The following is a 17,687-nucleotide window of genomic DNA, read 5'->3' as shown; positions in this document are numbered from 1 at the left end:
GTATTGCTTACCTCATATTTCAGTGCGTGTGTGTGTGTGTGTTACGCTTTTCCCATTGTCTTCCTGTACTCCGTGTTCACCTTGACCTGTGCATCTACTCATTTCCCACCACTGTGACCTCCGACACATACACACGCTCACACACATACACAATTTGCCATCCAACCCAGGCTGAGAGAGACAAGGTTTTTTTTCCGCCTATTTCATTTTATAGTTCTGTTTCTCAACTCGTTATTGAACAGAGTTATCCGTGCCACTTTGGCAATATGTCCTCCTGACATTCATGCCAATAAAGCTTATTCAATTGAATTGATTTAAATTGACTCTGAAAACCGTCCAACCTCCTCTAGCTCGTCCGTCTCTCTCTCTCTCTTTCTTTGCTCTGGCCATAAATTCGGTGTTCGGTGCTTGTCAATACGTGTATTGACAGCAGCCGGAGAAACAGACAGGCGGGTCACCAGGTGGGCGAGAAGGTGGGAAAACAGCTAAATTTGGGCGACAGGCTGAGTGAGTGATGAATGTAAAAGTTCATTCTAATAATTCATCCTGCCACGTCGGGACATAAATTTAAGAACCTGGCGAGAGGAGCTTCTTTCAGCACTGCTGTGGAATTTAAAGCCTTAAAAAACGGCAGTGATATCGATAAAAGTTCCCTCTGTTCTTGTCGATTCATTGTAATCTTACCCTCTTCTCTCCTCTTCACACATTTTCTCCTCCTCCTCTTCTCCCTTCCATAGTCTTCATCACTAGTGCTAATTGGGGAGATATAGTCATTTGGCAAAGCTTGAGATATATGTGTGTGTGTGTGTGTGAATGTGAGGTCGTTTAGAGGTGTAATATTCTAAAGTGCCAGCCATTATGCAGTTTGGTTGGGACCTCACTCCTCTTCCTCTCTCTTCTTCCCTCTCAATAATTTTTACATCTTCTTCCTCTTTTTACTTTTCAGTTCTCTCTTATCTTCTTTTCTCCCTCCTCATTCCTTTTCTTTCCTTATCTTCTTCTGTTTCTCACCTCAATTAAGCAAACCTTAACTTTCCAAGGTTGTCTGGTGAAGATGTATGGCCATTTTGTGTTTAAGTGCACGTCCTTACCTTGTTCAATTTAAACCAATATCAAATCATCAGACGTAAATGTAAATGTAAGAAATGGTGTGAAATGGGAGAAATAAGTTTGTTTGTGTGGTGTCTGTGGTGGTGAAATTGTCCTTATCACTCCTCTGAATTATTAAAATCATTCCATTCAAATAGATTTATTCACTGAGTGGTTCAGTGTTTGACCAGAGCTTTGACTGCATAGTTCTATTCACTGAACTGAAACACGGCTGAACATTCAGTTGAGCCTGCTCATTATAGTGTGCTGATAATTGATGAAAGCCAACGAGCTGTGCTGAGAGTTAAGTTGAATGAAGATAGCGTTTACACACTGAAAGCTGTTATAATAAAGTTCTATATTAAGCCTCCCACTTATATTTTCCCAACACCAAACTATTAAGAAGATATTCGTAAAATGAAATCCCTTTCACAACCATTTCAATATTGTACACAAAGTTTGGTATTGTAATCATTCATTCATGAAATTTGTGACAGGATACTTTAGCAGTCAGGTGAAAATGCTTTACTTCAAGTTGTAGATAAGACTAACATAAGATTTAGGCTATATTATGACCTGCAGACCTCTTTCATTCATGAACTCAGGTTAGTTATCTTACTTGACAACACACTTTTGTGTTTTAGGTTTCAGTTCAACCGAAAGTGTTGATTTCTAACCTGTTTAACAGGCAGTTTTAACCGTTTAGCAGAACCAGCAAATAACTCCAACCTCAAATGGTCATGAGGGTCTTTGCTGTGTGGGAATCACCCCACTGGACCATTCTCAGATAAACAAGAAAAATGGAGTCCAGGACAGTTAATAAGACAGTTAATACCAATGGATAAGAGCGCAGGTATAAAGGATGCACTTTATAATAACTCTCTCTCTCTCTCCATCACTCTCTCTCTTTGCTCTGGGCAGTGGGGTGAGTTAAGGTTTCAGTGTCCTGGTTTCCACACCCGATTATGAGCTCTGTGTGTGTGTGGGAGAGTGTGTGTGTGTTGAAGTAATGTGTGTTAATGTCAACCTTCAGGGCCTTCCCATGAAGACACTCTATATACACACACACACACACACACACACACACGCACACACACACACATGCACACACAGACATGCACACACAGACATGCTACTTTACTGGTCAGTGTGAAGTGGGCCCCTGCTCCCCAGATACAAATATGAAAAAGTTTTATAAGGAAGAAAGTATAATTTTAGATAAGGAGTATAACTTCTAAAGCTCTAAAGTTTCCGAATACGTTTTACACTTAACCTGATACAAGTAAAAATTATTAGTTTGAGTAGAATATATTTTAATTTATGATGAGAAGAAACTACAAATCAATTGCAGTTCAAAGAGCTTTACAACCTATTGGGATACAAAAGGTGTAAATATGAAAAGTCTTTGTACAGAATAAACCTATTTGGTTTGTGTTTCAAGTTAATTGTATGAACCTGAGAAAAAGTGGTTGAGAGGCTGTGAAGCACTGAATCATTTATATTACAGATATCTTGCAGTATCTTATCAAAATTATAAGTTACCTAGAATCAGTTGCTTGATAAACACAAACCCATCTAACTGGATATCAGTAGTTCAGACATAGACACACACACACACACACACACACACACACACACACACACACACACACACACACACACACACACACAAGCACATATAATACACATGAGCACACACAGAAGAACACACACTCACACACACAGTGAACGGTGGTGTCCAGGTCTGCAAGCATTGAGGCTGTTTATCAAAATTAGATCAACGTGGAACGATTTCCTCTTTTTCTCCGTTTGCTAATGTGCTTCTCTTGCACTCTCTCTCCCCCCTCTCTCTCTTTCCCTCTCTCCCCCACAGTTCACTGGTTATCAGCGTTTTACCCAGAACACAGAACTGAGAAGTCGATGCGACCGCGATCCTTTATCAAAATGAGATCAATGAAAATAGGATTTTGCTTAAGTGCGGCCGACTTTTTGTTTGTGTACGAAGTTATGCACGCTTCCTCCTCGTAAGCTGACACTCTCCCACTGCTGCGTAACAGAAAGAGGAGCAGCTACTGTACAAACTGATCCCCAGGAGGAAGAAAGGGCCTCGGAAGTGAGAGGAAAAAGGGCCGGAAAAGAGTGATAGCACAGGGTGAAAGAAAGAAAGGAGGTTGAATGGAGGGAAGTGGGCCACACACAGTGTGACCCACATCTGTGTGTGGGAAAGAAAGACTATGACCTCACCCCTTTTGTGTCAGGTGGAAATGTGTGTGTATCATGACGATGTCATCTTGTTCCGGTGTTTTCTGCTGCTTTTCTTCAGACGCTCATCCGTCACTCTCAGTCTCCCTCCTCATTCACTGTTTTCACACACACACACACACACACACACACACACACACACACACACACACACACACACACACACACACACACACACGCACACAAACACACACTCAAAGACACTCGCATGTAAACCAATATGCAAACACTCACACTCATACATGTGAATAGCCACACACACATAATGACAGGCCTGTTGTGAAAGATGACACTTCTCCCACAGGGCTGTGGGTGTGAGTGTGTGTGCGTGTGTGTTGTAGTATCTTATTAACAAAGGAACTGGGTTGTTGTGTCTCCTGCTACCTTCTCCAGCCCCTCCGCTGTGCAGAGACTATCATCGTCTTGTTGTATATTTATGGAGCAGTTGCTTTGGTTTATTTACAATATTCTCATTCCACCTCCTGTTATCATGCACCTGCACATTACAGCTCCTGTTTCAACTTTATTTTATTCCAGTAGACAATGAGTTTTGCGAAAGTAATTTGCATAAAACGGGTGAAAGACAAATACCATCGTCACCATAACCACTGTCCTCTTGGACATTAGGACCAATCGATGACAAGCTATCACATTCCAACATAGAGAACACATTGAAGTAAGTGGGCAGTGACGGTTAAATGGTTTGAAATAGCCATTAAGAAAGGTACAATATGTATAAAGTTTATTAATCATTTTACTATATTAAATAAGTTTGTCCCCTCCAGGATAACATCCAGGGAGCTATAGTTGTTTTAAAGAAAACTTTTCAGTAACGATAGACGCACAGTTCTGGGCTTTTTCCTCAAACCCTCTTACATCATTATAGTGTGTATACACAGTGTGTTATACGAGCAGAAGATGCTCTTTTGAGTGTTGTTGTAGTGGAAGACTACAAAATCCAGCATCTTACCGCAGCACAGGAGCCTTCCAGCTCCTCTGCTGCTCACTGCATAGCTAATGTCTGTGGACGGATTTTTATTCTGCGAATCCTCCTCACCTCCAGCCTTGGTTTTTAAATAGTCTCATGTCATCACCAAGGTTTGTGGGTCCTGAAATTTGATTTTCTGCGGGTTGTGTAGAGAGTAGACGCAGCTGAATGTGCTGCACTGATAGTATTGTGCGGGGAGTGTGAGGGCGGCCGGAGCAGCCTGTTGGAGCAGGGCTGCAGGCCGTGGCTGGAGGGAGGGGGGGAGCTCCGAGCGACCTCACGTGGAGCTGAAGGTCACGCCCGGGCCGGCTGGGCAGTGGGCACCGTGTCAGGACTCACACCGGACGTTTTCCGTCGAGCAACAGTTTCATTCTGCCCATTATTATGTTTCCATGTAGTTTCATAGTTTTATCACCAAAGAAATCCATAAGACAATTTGATAAAGCGTCGATATGACATTCACTGTGATTATTGATGATTCTGTTGATGCTCCGAAACACAGCATCTTGTTCATATGTGGGACAAGAACTACTCCACAGAATACAACAAACCACACCAGCTGGTTCCCTCTGACCTTTGCACTGGTACGATCTCCCCCTGTTGGCTCTTGGAATAGAAGTGTGCATTAACTGCTCGTGTTTAAATGCAGCTTCTGAAGAAGGCCGCCCTTGAATCGAGACACAGCTTACTTTACCATCCTTTTTGTTTGTCAAATATCTGTTGATCGCTTAATGGAGGTGTTTGGTTGCCCCCGTAACAGAGTGATAAGACGCAGGGCAGCATGTAACTGGCTCTGAGCCATCTGTGCTGTACCTCGCTTTTACTTGTTGCCAGTGTTGTTGTTGGTTTTTCGTTTCTCCCTGTTGAATAAGAATAAACTTGCCGAATAAATTTAGAGTCGGTTCGCCTTAAATCCGTTCAACTCCAACCCAATTATTCTATTAGGAGACGCAATTTAAATGCACACAGTAGTCTGAGAAACCACACACATGGAGCCATGTGCGTAACACACACAGAAACAGTTGATGGTTGGTAGCACCTCCACTCTATTAGATTGGTCCCAGATGCCAACCCTAACCCTGGGTGTGTGTCTGTGTGTATGCACAAGCTGGTGTTTGTGTGTGTGTGCATGTTGAAATGATGCATTTGGGGAATCTTTATCTGAAATGACCCCGCTATCATTGTGCACACTTCCATTTCCTACTCTTTTGTGTGTTTGTGTGGGTGTGTGTGTGTGTGTTAGGGAGAGAGCAAGAGACTGATACAGTGTATCGGATATTAGACTTGGCAGTATGGAATTTAGTTAATTCCTCCAGCTAGTCTTCTAGCTTGATTAAATAATCGCTGATTTAATGCAAGTCAGTGCATGTATTAGTGTGTGTGTGTGTGTGTGTTTGTGCGTGTATGCATCTGTGTTTGTGCGTCGGCTTCTTTGTGTTAAAAGCAAGGCTGACTTAGTCTTTAAGTGAATTAAATGTAATTTCATTTTGAAAGACTTTGTTTAGAGAGCCCTCTTTTTTAATTTATTTAAGACCGCAGGGAGCCTCAGTCTCTCTTTCTTCTTTTTCTCACTCTTTCTTTCTGCACTTCCCTCTTCATCTAATTTGATGAAAAAAAAATCCAAGGATTTCAGAACCTTAACATTTTTATTTATTTGACCCTGCTCGTAGAAAGTTGCCATCTTCTCCCAAGACTCAAAGCTGACAGTTAGTGACAACTATATATTTTTATAAGCTGGGAGATGAGCATTAACTTTAATTTAGTTTTTATAATGGAAGCAGAGCATTTAGACGTCCGGCAGCTCGTGCGTTTGATCTCCAGCTCCACCAGCAGTTCAGAGATGCCACCACACATTGGTTGCAGATGGCAGCTGCAAGATCTGGGGGGAGGTAAATTTGAGGGACTCTGTATAACAGAATCAAATCAATGGACACTTATCTATTGGGGCCAGCTCTTCCATAAAGATCTAAACGGCTGTGTAGTGTAAACAGTTTGTACAACATCTGTAAATTTATGGCTACAAGAGAATGTCGGAACGGACTCAAAGACACAGCTGAGGGCTCGGGCCACTGTGCGGTTCCTACAGATGTTTTGATGTTTGCATAAAAATCTGATTCTCATGGATGAAGCTATAATTTATTAGTTGGTTTTATGAGCCGAGTCACGAAAAAAGTCCCAGAGAACAGCCCATAACTTCTGTTTGAATTTAAAGGATGGCAATCATTTTAACCCATTTAATGGGAAGCTGGCATGGCAGCATGAACCCAATAAAGAGCGAAAACAAAATGTTAAATTGGGGAATTAGACTTGAACACAAACAAGCCATGAAACATTATACGGAGTCTATTTTTAAAGATATTTTGCCCAAACAAACTGTTACGTATTGAATTTACTGTCATGAGAGTATGAAGGTCTGCTAGAGCTGCTGTGCATGAGAGCAGAGAAACCGATTGTGAAGGTTATTAAACCAGTAAATGTTATTTTATGTGCAGACTGCCACTGAGAAGAATGTACTCTTAATTCCTGCTGGCCTTCTCATGGGCATTATGAGACTGATAAAAACTCATAATATTAACTTATCAGTGTTATAATTCAAAGTTTTTTATACACTTCTTCGTCTTTTCCTCAGACGAGTAAATTATCTTCTTTTTATCTACATATTTGAGCACTTCAAAATGAGAGAACTCCACATGACTGTGTTTTATTGGGCAGAGAATCTACTTCTTCCTTAAGTTAAACTCAACTTTGTGTCCAAAACTCAACTTTCTATTATAAATTTGTTGGCTTGGATCTGCCTTGATTAGGAGGAAGTTGATAAAGAGTTTAATTCTCAGGGTAATGAGCGTTTGTGTGCATCTGTGTGTGTGTGTACGTGCTGCATGTGTGCGTGTCAGAGGGCGTTGTCGGCCGTGCTAATTGAACGGTATCACAGGCCGCAGATAAATAGATGTCATTAGGGCCTCGAGCTCTAATTACCAGCAGCCCTCCTCTGCAGGCTGAGGTGAGTGGGAGAGGCCAGGTATCAGCAATCAATCAGGAAAACAACATGCACACACACACACACACATACACACACATTCTGCGTATACACACTGATGCTCAAATGCACAAGAGGCAGAACCACCAATAAAGTTTGTGTGTCTGTGCATGTGCATGCATGTGTGTAAGCGTGTGCGCAGCCAAGCAGCTGATGATTGAAAAGGAAGTCTGAGATCATGAGTCAAATTGTGTGTCTGCATGTGTGTGTTTTGGAAGATGGTGGGGGCTATTTCTGTACTTTCCTGTGTAATTGACACTTGAACCCCTCTCTCGCTCTCTCTCACACACACACACACACACACACACACACACACTGTGGAATCCTTGTAGCTTTAGAGTAGCCAAGACACCCCCCACGCACTCTTCTCATCCAAATGTAGCTCGCTCTCATTAGCCAGTGGAAGCAAATCTTTTCAGGTGTGTGTGTGTCTGTGTGTGTGTGTCTGTGTGTGTGTGTTGCGATGAGGGGCAGCTGTGGGGCCATATGTGAATGATTTGGGTGCTCGGAGGGAAACTGAATTCTGATGACAGACGCACTGTTTGGCTTGCAATTCTAGATACACACACACACACACACACTCATATACACACACGCGCGCACACACACTCACACGCACATAGACACAGGAAGCACACATCAATCAATCACCTGGCTCTGTCGCTCTACATGTGGCGACCGTATGGTGTGTTTCTCACACACACACACACACACACACACACACACACACACACACACACACACACACACACACACACACACACACACACACACACACACACACACACTGAGTGCAAGTGCTCTGCTGCCTGATGTCAGATGGACGAGAACACATGTACCATAAATACTCTGATGTTAGCTCAGGTGTTTATTGCATCAAACCTTCTTAGGAGGAGGATGTTTTATCAATTGAGACAGAGAGAAGCTGTTTTCCATAAAAGCGCATCTATCTCAAACTTTGATTTTCCGTCCTGATCCAGACACGATGAAGAATGTCATCGAAGTGTCTGTTTATGAGCCAAACGGGGGGGGGGAACAAAGAGGCAATTACGCCACTTTTCATTGGAAACAGAATGCGGTGTCTGATTAGTCGTCCATCATATCTAATCTGTCTCCACGTTATAGATATTCAATCAGTTCCTGATCTATGGATTATTTAGGCCCCAGCCTCAAATTAATTCAGGATTATTGCCTTATTTGTGCACAGTAATTTACTATATAAGATTTTTAGCTTTTTGAAAAGTATCTTTTCCATCACAATATGGTACATGCCCTGCATTCATATCCAGTAGCTTGTTTAGTCTTGATGACGATACAGGTTTTGCCATCCACCTGTTCACACAAACAATTGTACAGTGAATCCGTGAGCGTGTTTATCACACATCAATTACACACTAGCTGATTAGCCATCTCTCCACATTCACAACCAACACCAACTCAGAGGGGTTTATTTACACATGCAAATAATAAAATGACTAAAAACAAGCAGTACACATAAAGTCCTTCTTGATCGTACTCGACCATTCTGAGCAACAATGTTCTTCAAATACATCTGTGCTGCATTCCTGCCCTTGTACGTGTGCATGCATGTGTGTGCTGTGCGCTCCCACAGAAATGTAAAGTGGTTAATTGCGCTGTGATCCTCGCGGTGCATTAGATTGCAAAAGCAAACTGAACAGTGCCACTCCCACCGGGCTCCTCTGCTTTTAGCCGGCATCACGGAACAGATGCTCCGAGAGTGGATGTGCCGGCAGTGGCTCCATCTGCAGCTCTGAGACGACAGGAAGAACAACAAAAAAAAAAGCTTGACTGAAGTGCGGAGCTCTTTTGTGAAAAAGTTAAAACCGTGTTCTCTGAGCCCGCAGAAGTATGCTAAACTCTCGGCACTGTCACGAGCGTAAAACAACAACAAGGCAGCGCTGAAAGGAGGAGGTCCCAGCGGAGGACAAGTCCATGATGGGAAGGGGAGAAACATATTGTGATAACAAGAGACAGACAGAAAATGACAGAGGTAAAGATGGCAGACACAGAAGGTGTGTTGTGGGTTTTAAAGCCGAACCCAAAGGCACCTACAATTTTCAGATCATCAGCTGCTGCTTGTGTGTAGACTACAACCCCAAAAATAAAAAGACAAAAATGTAGGCAACACAAATAAATTCTGGTATATTTGGACAATGCTGGTATATTTATACAGAATTTATACCAGTAAAAGTCAATGAAACAAAATAAAACAAAAGGGGGATTCTACAGGAGTGGAAAGACAGAGAGCGGAGGAGAAAATTACGACAGGAGAGCGACAAACCTGAAGCGGAGACGGAGAGAGAAACAGAAGTTTTTGGATAGACAGGCAGATAGAGAGGAGACCGACTCGTGGAGGAGAAAGATGCGGTGTGCTGTCCTTTCAGGGTCATAAAGGTGCTGAATGGGGCCAGAGACTTAATGGGATGGAGAAACGTTGTGATTGGCTCATTACTGTGATGGAGCGCGGTGCCACGACAATTGGCCTTTTCACCTCCCTGCAATTCCTTGCGCACACAACTTTTCTATGCACCGCTGCTCCGTGAACTGCAGAGGTGTGTGTGTCTGTTTGTGTGCGCGTCTAAAAAGTCAAGGATTGACTGCAAAGTACCTGCTCCAGTTCAGACAAACACTAATGCACTTCATGCCACAAGGTGAAAGAGTAACTCATCCCGTTCCTCGTCTGTCGAGTAGTGCTTGACTAAATTACTGCAGCAGCTCGCATTTATCTCCGAAGTAATTCTCTGACGCACTCGCACAATTAAAGACACACAGGTTGTTCACGTGGCGCGGTGGTGCAGTGGTTTGTACCGTTGCCTCTGTGTGGAGGTTCATGTTCTCACCATGTTCGGTGGGTTTTAAACAGTTTAAATAAACCTAAAGAAAAAAAAACAAATGTACATTTTGAAGTTCCCAGATGCAACTGCAGAACCTTTGGGTGCTTTTTCTTTTTAAACCTAGCCAAACATTACTGTCTCCATCGTTCCAGTTTTAAAATCCTTTTAAACTGTAATGCTATTCAAATCCTTTTCATAGCAGTACAGTTTAAAATTTTATAGAAAATAAGGACAAAATCATCTCATCTAGGGACAAAAAAATACAGCAATTAAAAAAAAATGAAGGCTATAACCAGGCATGGACAGGCCTCTGACACAGGAGTCGATCCCTGGACCTCAGGATGCTCTGACTATGTACATGTATGAATGAATTGTTGCAGGGTGAAAAGGTCAATGACCTTCTATGCCTGCTTATCCTGTTGATTTTGTCTGTTTTTTTTGTCATCCAATGTCTGCTCGGACATTTTGGTCTTTTTGTCAAACTTGTTTTACACTTATAAAATCATAGCACAGGAGATCAATAGCCCCAATATACCCCCCATTTGCTATAATAAATAAGAGCCACTCAGTTTCCTCTGTCTCTTTCTTTCTTTGTTCCCTTTCTTCTCTGCTGTCATTCTAACCCTCAGTTTCTCCATCCAACTGTATATTTGACCTTCCCCCTCTAACGCTGCCGGTGTTTTCCTTTGTCCATAGCGACGCAGAGGCAGCGGCGTCTTCTGTGCCAACTGCCTGACCACCAAGACATCGTTGTGGAGGAAGAACGCTAACGGAGGCTACGTCTGCAACGCGTGTGGTTTATACCAAAAACTGCATTCGGTAAGTCACAAACAGGCATGTCAACAGCTGCTGTGTCTGCACCCGCTGTCTGGTACACCACTGATCACACTAAACAAACTGTAGTCCTGTGGGGCAAATGGATAAATAACTCGCCTGTTATTCCAGTTTTCCATCACACAAATGAGAGGAATGAGGTTTGATTTCACCTTGTCAGTTACCTACAAGTAAAGCTTCCTCGTCTGTGTATGAGTTAATTCAGTCTACACACAGAATACCCTCTCATGAAGTTTATTGGATCAGGAATATTGCGGTTCAGAGTATTTTATAGACCCTGCGCTGGGTCTGCAGGGTGGGTTTTGACCACTAATTATAAATCCTCCTGTCTAGCTGATTAGCATACGATGCAAATTATATGACGCATATTGCAGTTAAAACATTTTATGAATATATTCTGTGAAAATGTGAGTGTGTGTGTGTATATATGGACTGGTGGGTTCCGGGGAGTTACAGTCCATTTCAGCAGTCACAGTGAGGCATTTCCATAGAGTGAGAAATATGATGGAATGAATCTACTTTACCATCTAAGCCTGGGGAAAGTCTATGGAAATCCCAAATTTTATTAGACTGCATGAATTACAGATGAGATAAAGAGTCAGCCAGGAATTCAGTTTACATCAGAATATTGAACTTTCCTACCTCGGATAGGTTTTAAGGGGTTTGAGCTAATTTACACTTCAAATGTACCTATTAACTCAAGTTAAGAGTGAATGGAACCTTCAGAGCCTCAACGTATATAATTATATAAATATATATATAGATTCATGTTCATATATTGGCTTTTTAGGATCAGCTTGTAAAAGTTCTAAGTGAACAAAAATCTTTCCGTCTAATAAATCAGTGTTAATAAATGTAGAAGTGCAGGAGTTGGCAGAATGTATCACAGCCCCGGCCGCTGCACCGCAATTATGGAATGGAGCTTTAAAGACCTTTTAGAGGATGACAAGCCATCGCAGTTCACTCCTTCCTGCCCCTGCAGACGTCCTCGGTTCAACCCGTCCGTCTCATCTGCTGCTCAAATCACGTCCCGGCTCCCTCCACTCTTGGCAATCATCACGACAACCATATTTTATATCCCATAATAAAAGTTTTATATGCTCTACACACATTATTAGAGAGGATAGCAGCTAGTAAAACACTTGGGAGCGAGCGAGGGAGAAGGCAGAGTTATGAATAAGGAGAGAGAAAAAGGTGGACCCAAAAGGGAGGGGGGGGAGAAAGGCAAATAGAGAGGGAGGAAGAGGAGGAGGACAAAGAAGAGAGGAGAAAATTCAGGGAAAGGGTGAGGACAGAGATGATGAAGGTGGAGGGTGTGTGTGAGGAGTAAGAGATGGATTGAGATATTAGGAGATGATGAGAGGGGTCAACCAAGAAGAGAAGGAGAGAGGGAGAGAGAGTTGTGTGACCGCCAGTAATGCAGCTCAGGTATTTTATCAAACCCTACAACCATAAAGATGTACGACATTACAGCTACCATGTGTGTGTGAGTCTGTGTGTGTGTCCCACAGGGTTGCACACACACACACACACACACACACACACACACACACACACACACACACACACACACACACACACACACACACACACACACACACACATCTTTCTATTTACAGTCTGTACATGTACAGTTACTAAATCCAACTGCTTCCATTGCAAAACATAATGTGTAAATTAAATGAACAAATAAATTTAACCTATTTATGTTTAGAGTTAAATAAAATAAAAACAACGTTTGGATAAAGATGGATACAATCGACTTATTTCTGGGTTAAATGACTTTCAAGCGCCTGAAGCGGAGAAGTTAGGACGTGGACCTAAGATTCTGTACAGAGATTGTTTTGGCTTTAAATCGCTGTTTTGAACCCTGTCCGTATGGATGTTGCCTTAGAATCTATTTGTCATAAGGAATCAGACTCATCTGCTTTTCTTTTCTCCCTCGACTGAAATGTTGTTCCCTCCTTCCTGTCGCTCCTCCTCTGCATCTCATGTCTCCTCTTTGCACTTCCTCTTCTCAACATACATGACTCTCCCTCTTCTCTCATTCACATCTCATCTGTCTCTTCTCTCCCTCTGACTCTCTTTGGTTTTATTTTTATTCTCATCCTTCCTCTATAGGTAGAAACACTAACACACAAGGCCCATAAAGGACAAGTCACATTTCTCTGATTTGACTGACGTACGTGTTTTTTCTCATGTTGCCTGTCGGAGTCGTCTCAGTGATTGACTTGTTTACAGTGAACGATCCAAGCTGCTTCATGAAGCCGCTGGTCCTGACTACATGTGCATTCATATATCATCCAAACAGATTTTTTGTTGGCACATGAACATGTCAGAGTCATGGTTGTCGATTCTGAAGTGGCGATCACAGTTTCACATGTTATGCACAACATCCCTGTTATTTTTTCTGGGATCTTCTCTCCTGAAACTGCTGCTCTAATAAGACAGAAAAACCACAGGCACTTGCATGTTTTCATACTTTAACAGATACATATCTCCGTCACAAACATTCCTGTCCACACAGGTACATACTTAAGCATAAATGTATAAAATCGTATAAATCGTTCCTGTTCATAGTCGCAGTCAAAGCATATATTTAAAAAAATATGACAGCTTACTGCCTTTCCTTTATTTTTCTTCACCATGTTTCTTTTAGCTTTTCATCCACTTCAATTCCTCCATGTTGATCCTTCACTATTTCCTCTTGCTTCACCCCTCTCCATCTATCTTTTCGTGATTGGTTTGGATCTACATCACTCACACACATACAGGCGCAGCAGATCATTTCTAGACATACATTAAGAATTTATACCTGCGTGACAGTGTACATTTAAATAAGCTGAAAGTGTTTTTTTGAAGCTTTTGAAAAGCTGTTCTCTTTATATCGCTTGAATTTGACCTTGTTTTCAATTAATGCTGCGTGGAGGTAACTGTTTCTAATGTGTATGTAGACGGGAGGACTTTTAAATAATGAAAAGGATAGCAAGTCATTACTTTTGAGTCGAAGCGTACGTACGCTTTAAAGACACTTTAAACTGCTGTGTTTATTTGACTTCCAGGAAGGAAAATCTGTCTCTAATTTGACTTAAAACAGTTGAAACAGTCCACAAATCTTTACAAGAAATTCATTAATCCTGCAGTGGGAAATAGATTACGTGAGGAGTGCTTCAGAAATAGTTTAGCAGATGCTACTGAGCAGTTTTTAAAGTTGTTTCTTAGGCTCTTTAAACCTGTTTATTTTTCAGGTTTTTTTATAGATTTTATGAGTTTGCGCTTAACGAAAATATACAACAGGAAGTTTCCGTGTACTTACTGAGTGAGAGAGATTATGTGAGGATGTCTGAGACAGAAATGAAGACATACGTTTGTGTTTATGAGCTTCTGATAAAGTCAAAGTTTAGTCTTCAGGGCAAACTCCATTGACATCAGATGTAAGTGCTCCCCCTTGTGGTTTGGGCAAAAATCACAGTTGAAAAGAGTGCTGCACACACACTTTGATCTACAATTAAAAGTTTTAGACTTTTGACTGTGTGTCAAGTTTAAGATGATATGACAAATAATAACTTTTGAAATGCTTTTACTTCAATGTCAGTGTCGTCACATAATAATGAGGTACAAGTATGAGTCACTTTATGTGTGAGGTTCAAAAATAGAGAATGATCACCGCATTTAAAATCAAATGTTTGCTAACCTTTCTCTTTTTCATGTTTCTTCCAGACACCCAGACCTCTAAACATAATCAAGCAGAACAACGGCGAACAAATTATCCGACGGCGAACCCGCAAACGCATCAACCCCGACTCGCTGTCGTCTGAAAACCCCACCCCCAAGCAGCAGCGAATCACCAGCGAGGAGCGCATGAACGGGGAGGAGTCTGACCGGAGCTGCACGTCGATGAAGAACCAGCAGCCCTCCCCCCGCTCCCGCTCGCCCCGTTCCACTCAAGCCTTCTTAGCCAATCAAACGCTGGAGATCCACAGACGCATGCCTCCCCTCCTCGTCCCTTCGCACCCCCCCTCCTCGCTGGTAGTCGAGGGCAATGGCGGCATGGCAGAGGGTGTAATATCATCAAAGTTAGAGGGAGTCAAAGGGGGAGGGGGGTCCGAACGAGGCAGTCCCATTGAAAAATACATGCGTCCGTCCAAACCGTCTAGCTATTCGCCTCCTGGGTCACCGATTGAAAAGTACCAGTATCCCCTTTTCTCTCTACCCCTCCCGTTAACCCTCTCACCCGATCTCACCCCTGAGTCCGATTGGCTCAGATTCTGGACCAAGTACAAGATGGCGGCCACCTCTGGGGTTCCCGGTAGCCTCAGTAACCTAAGCAGCCCTGGTAGCCTCGGCAATAACGCCCATTACCTTAGTGCAATGGTGTCGCCTGTACAGCATCATCAGCAAAGCTACACGGTGCCTTACTGCGCCTCTCCCTACTCTCCTCTTCCACCCCCTCCAGCTCCCCCTCACTATCCCCCTCCTCCTCTTCACCCTCAAACCTCGTCCTCTTCCTCATCGTCATCGTTAGAAAACGACGCTCCGTTGGATCTCGCAATAAGACAAAGGGATACGACCGCTGCAAACGCCCACGTGTCAACAAATGGGGCAGAGAGGAGAAAGCTGGAGTCGCCACGACCCGAAAGGTTGCGAGAGAACTGGAAAGGAGAGAAAAAGGAGGAGGAGAGTACTGATGAAGGCGGGAACAGGAAGGAGGAGTCGGGAAAGGAAGAGCCGGATGGTTTGACAAAAGTTGTATCGTCGAATCCCACGATGGTGGATGTAGCCACGCAGGATGACCTGACCAATCGCTGCATCCACTGTGGGATCTACTTTTTAGATGAGGTCATGTATGCCCTGCACATGAGTTGCCACGGCGACCAGGGGCCGTACCAATGCAGCTTTTGCCTCTACACGTGTGCGGATCGCTACGATTTCACCACTCACATACAGAGGGGCTTACACAGGTACACGGACAAGACGCCGGGACAGAAGGGCCAATCGCAGGAGGGCGAAACTCCGATCACCGTGGAGACGTCCCAGCAGGAGACGGGAGATGTGACTCCAGAGGAAAAGATGGACGAAGGCGATCAAGATGAGGTCACGTGTGGAAGTGATGATGTCACAGCAGAGGGTCCTGATGATCGAGCAGAGGGAATTAAAGGCAGTGATGTCAATGATAATGAAACGGAAGCTGAAATGGAGGTAGGAGCAGAGAGCCACGACGAAACGAACCAGGATTTAGGAGGCGAAACGGCGTCGGACGGCAGCGCCGACGCCACAAAAACTATCGAGGTCACGACTGTCGCTGAGTCTAAAGACGAGGAGGAGAATGTGGAGAGTAACTAGCCCTGAAACCTCTTACTCTCACAAACCTTTACGAACATGTTTCATCAAATGAATAAGCTGTATGCCATCACGTTCCTGGAGGCTAGCTCATGTCAAGGCGGGCCTATCCCGGGCACTAAACGGAACACATCCTTATGCTGGAAGCACTCGGCTGTCAAATGGTCAAAAAAATCATCGTAGGATCCGGCCGCACGGCTGCAGGGACAATATGGAGGAAGGGTCTGTCGAGCAAAGGATCCCTCGACGGCTCTGTAGCAACTTACCCAACAACGGAGTCCGGGCATGCAGCTGAAATCACCATTAATTAACAGCCACTTGTGTGCTTTCCAAATAAGAGGATTGGAAGCTCGACTGAAAGCTCGACTGGTCTCATTTAGGATGAGTTCATGGAGCTCAGCACCTGCACAGCAACCACACAGCAGAGCAAAAAATACAAAAAAAATAATGCTAGAAGCAAAACACTTGAGCTGAGCTGAACTGAGCTGATCTCCTATGCACCAGACTGAACCCGAGCCGGCCACGCCTGCTCCCATGCATCACTCAGACTGTTAAATCCCGGTACAACCAGATCTGATCTGGTCACTTCGTCCGGAGCATGTTTTTAACTCTTTTCCCCGCTGTGCAAATGAACTCAAAACCAAAACTTATTTTAAAGACTTGAAGTTCAGAACAAATCCAGTTTGTTCTGGGCGGCCGTTGGATTGGTGCAAAAAGGATCAGTCGGGTTCTTTCACACTTTGCTGAAACTGACAGTGTTCGCTCAGATCAATGCAAATTCACCACGGCTGCAAAGTGGCGCAAAAATGTCGGACTGGTTGGATTTGATTTGACCATGACTTTTTGAACTGCTTACTTAAAACCAGTTTGAACTGGTTGAACCGGTGCAAAGCCGGACCGAAGTGTTCTCTTCATCCGTTCGGATCGAACCAAGTGACAATGTTTTCTACCTTCCTCCGTGCCATGATACTAGCTACGTGCCTGGCTGCCTGCCTAATAGAACAACCATCTATTAACCTGCTTAACATTTATATTAATAATAATAAAGGTAATAATAATAATGATGATAATGTTATAGTTGAAAACATGCAATTTGCTACTCTTTCCTATATAATATGTTATTTTGTAAAGGAAAATAATGCTTTTTTGCAGGAATTGGTACTATAAGGATTAGTTTATTTGCAATTTCCTTTTGTTTTCTCGTTTTTGGAGCTATTTGTCGTTCTTAAGGAGACTTGTTACAGCCGTCTAACAGAAATGGTACAGAGAAAACGAGGGGGTT

At 43.1% G+C, this 17,687-nt stretch overlaps 1 protein-coding gene across 1 annotated transcript in view; it reads left to right on the top strand.

Annotated features, from left to right (window-relative positions):
- Window positions 1-17,447, top strand: part of trps1 (trichorhinophalangeal syndrome I) — a 57,495-nt gene extending 40,048 nt beyond the window's left edge. The window contains exons 8-9 of the mRNA XM_061093363.1: window positions 10,928-11,050; window positions 14,786-17,447. Coding sequence (XP_060949346.1) covers window positions 10,928-11,050; window positions 14,786-16,408 — 1,746 coding nt within the window. The 3' untranslated portion in view covers window positions 16,409-17,447. The remainder of the gene's footprint in view (window positions 1-10,927; window positions 11,051-14,785) is intronic.
- The last annotated feature ends 240 nt before the right edge of the window (window positions 17,448-17,687 follow it).

The sequence above is a fragment of the Limanda limanda genome, chromosome 19, assembly GCF_963576545.1.
Source record: "Limanda limanda chromosome 19, fLimLim1.1, whole genome shotgun sequence".
Classification (NCBI taxonomy): Eukaryota; Metazoa; Chordata; class Actinopteri; order Pleuronectiformes; family Pleuronectidae; genus Limanda; species Limanda limanda.
The sequence above is the reverse complement of the archived record's forward strand: the minus strand, read 5'-3'. Positions and strand labels throughout refer to the sequence as shown.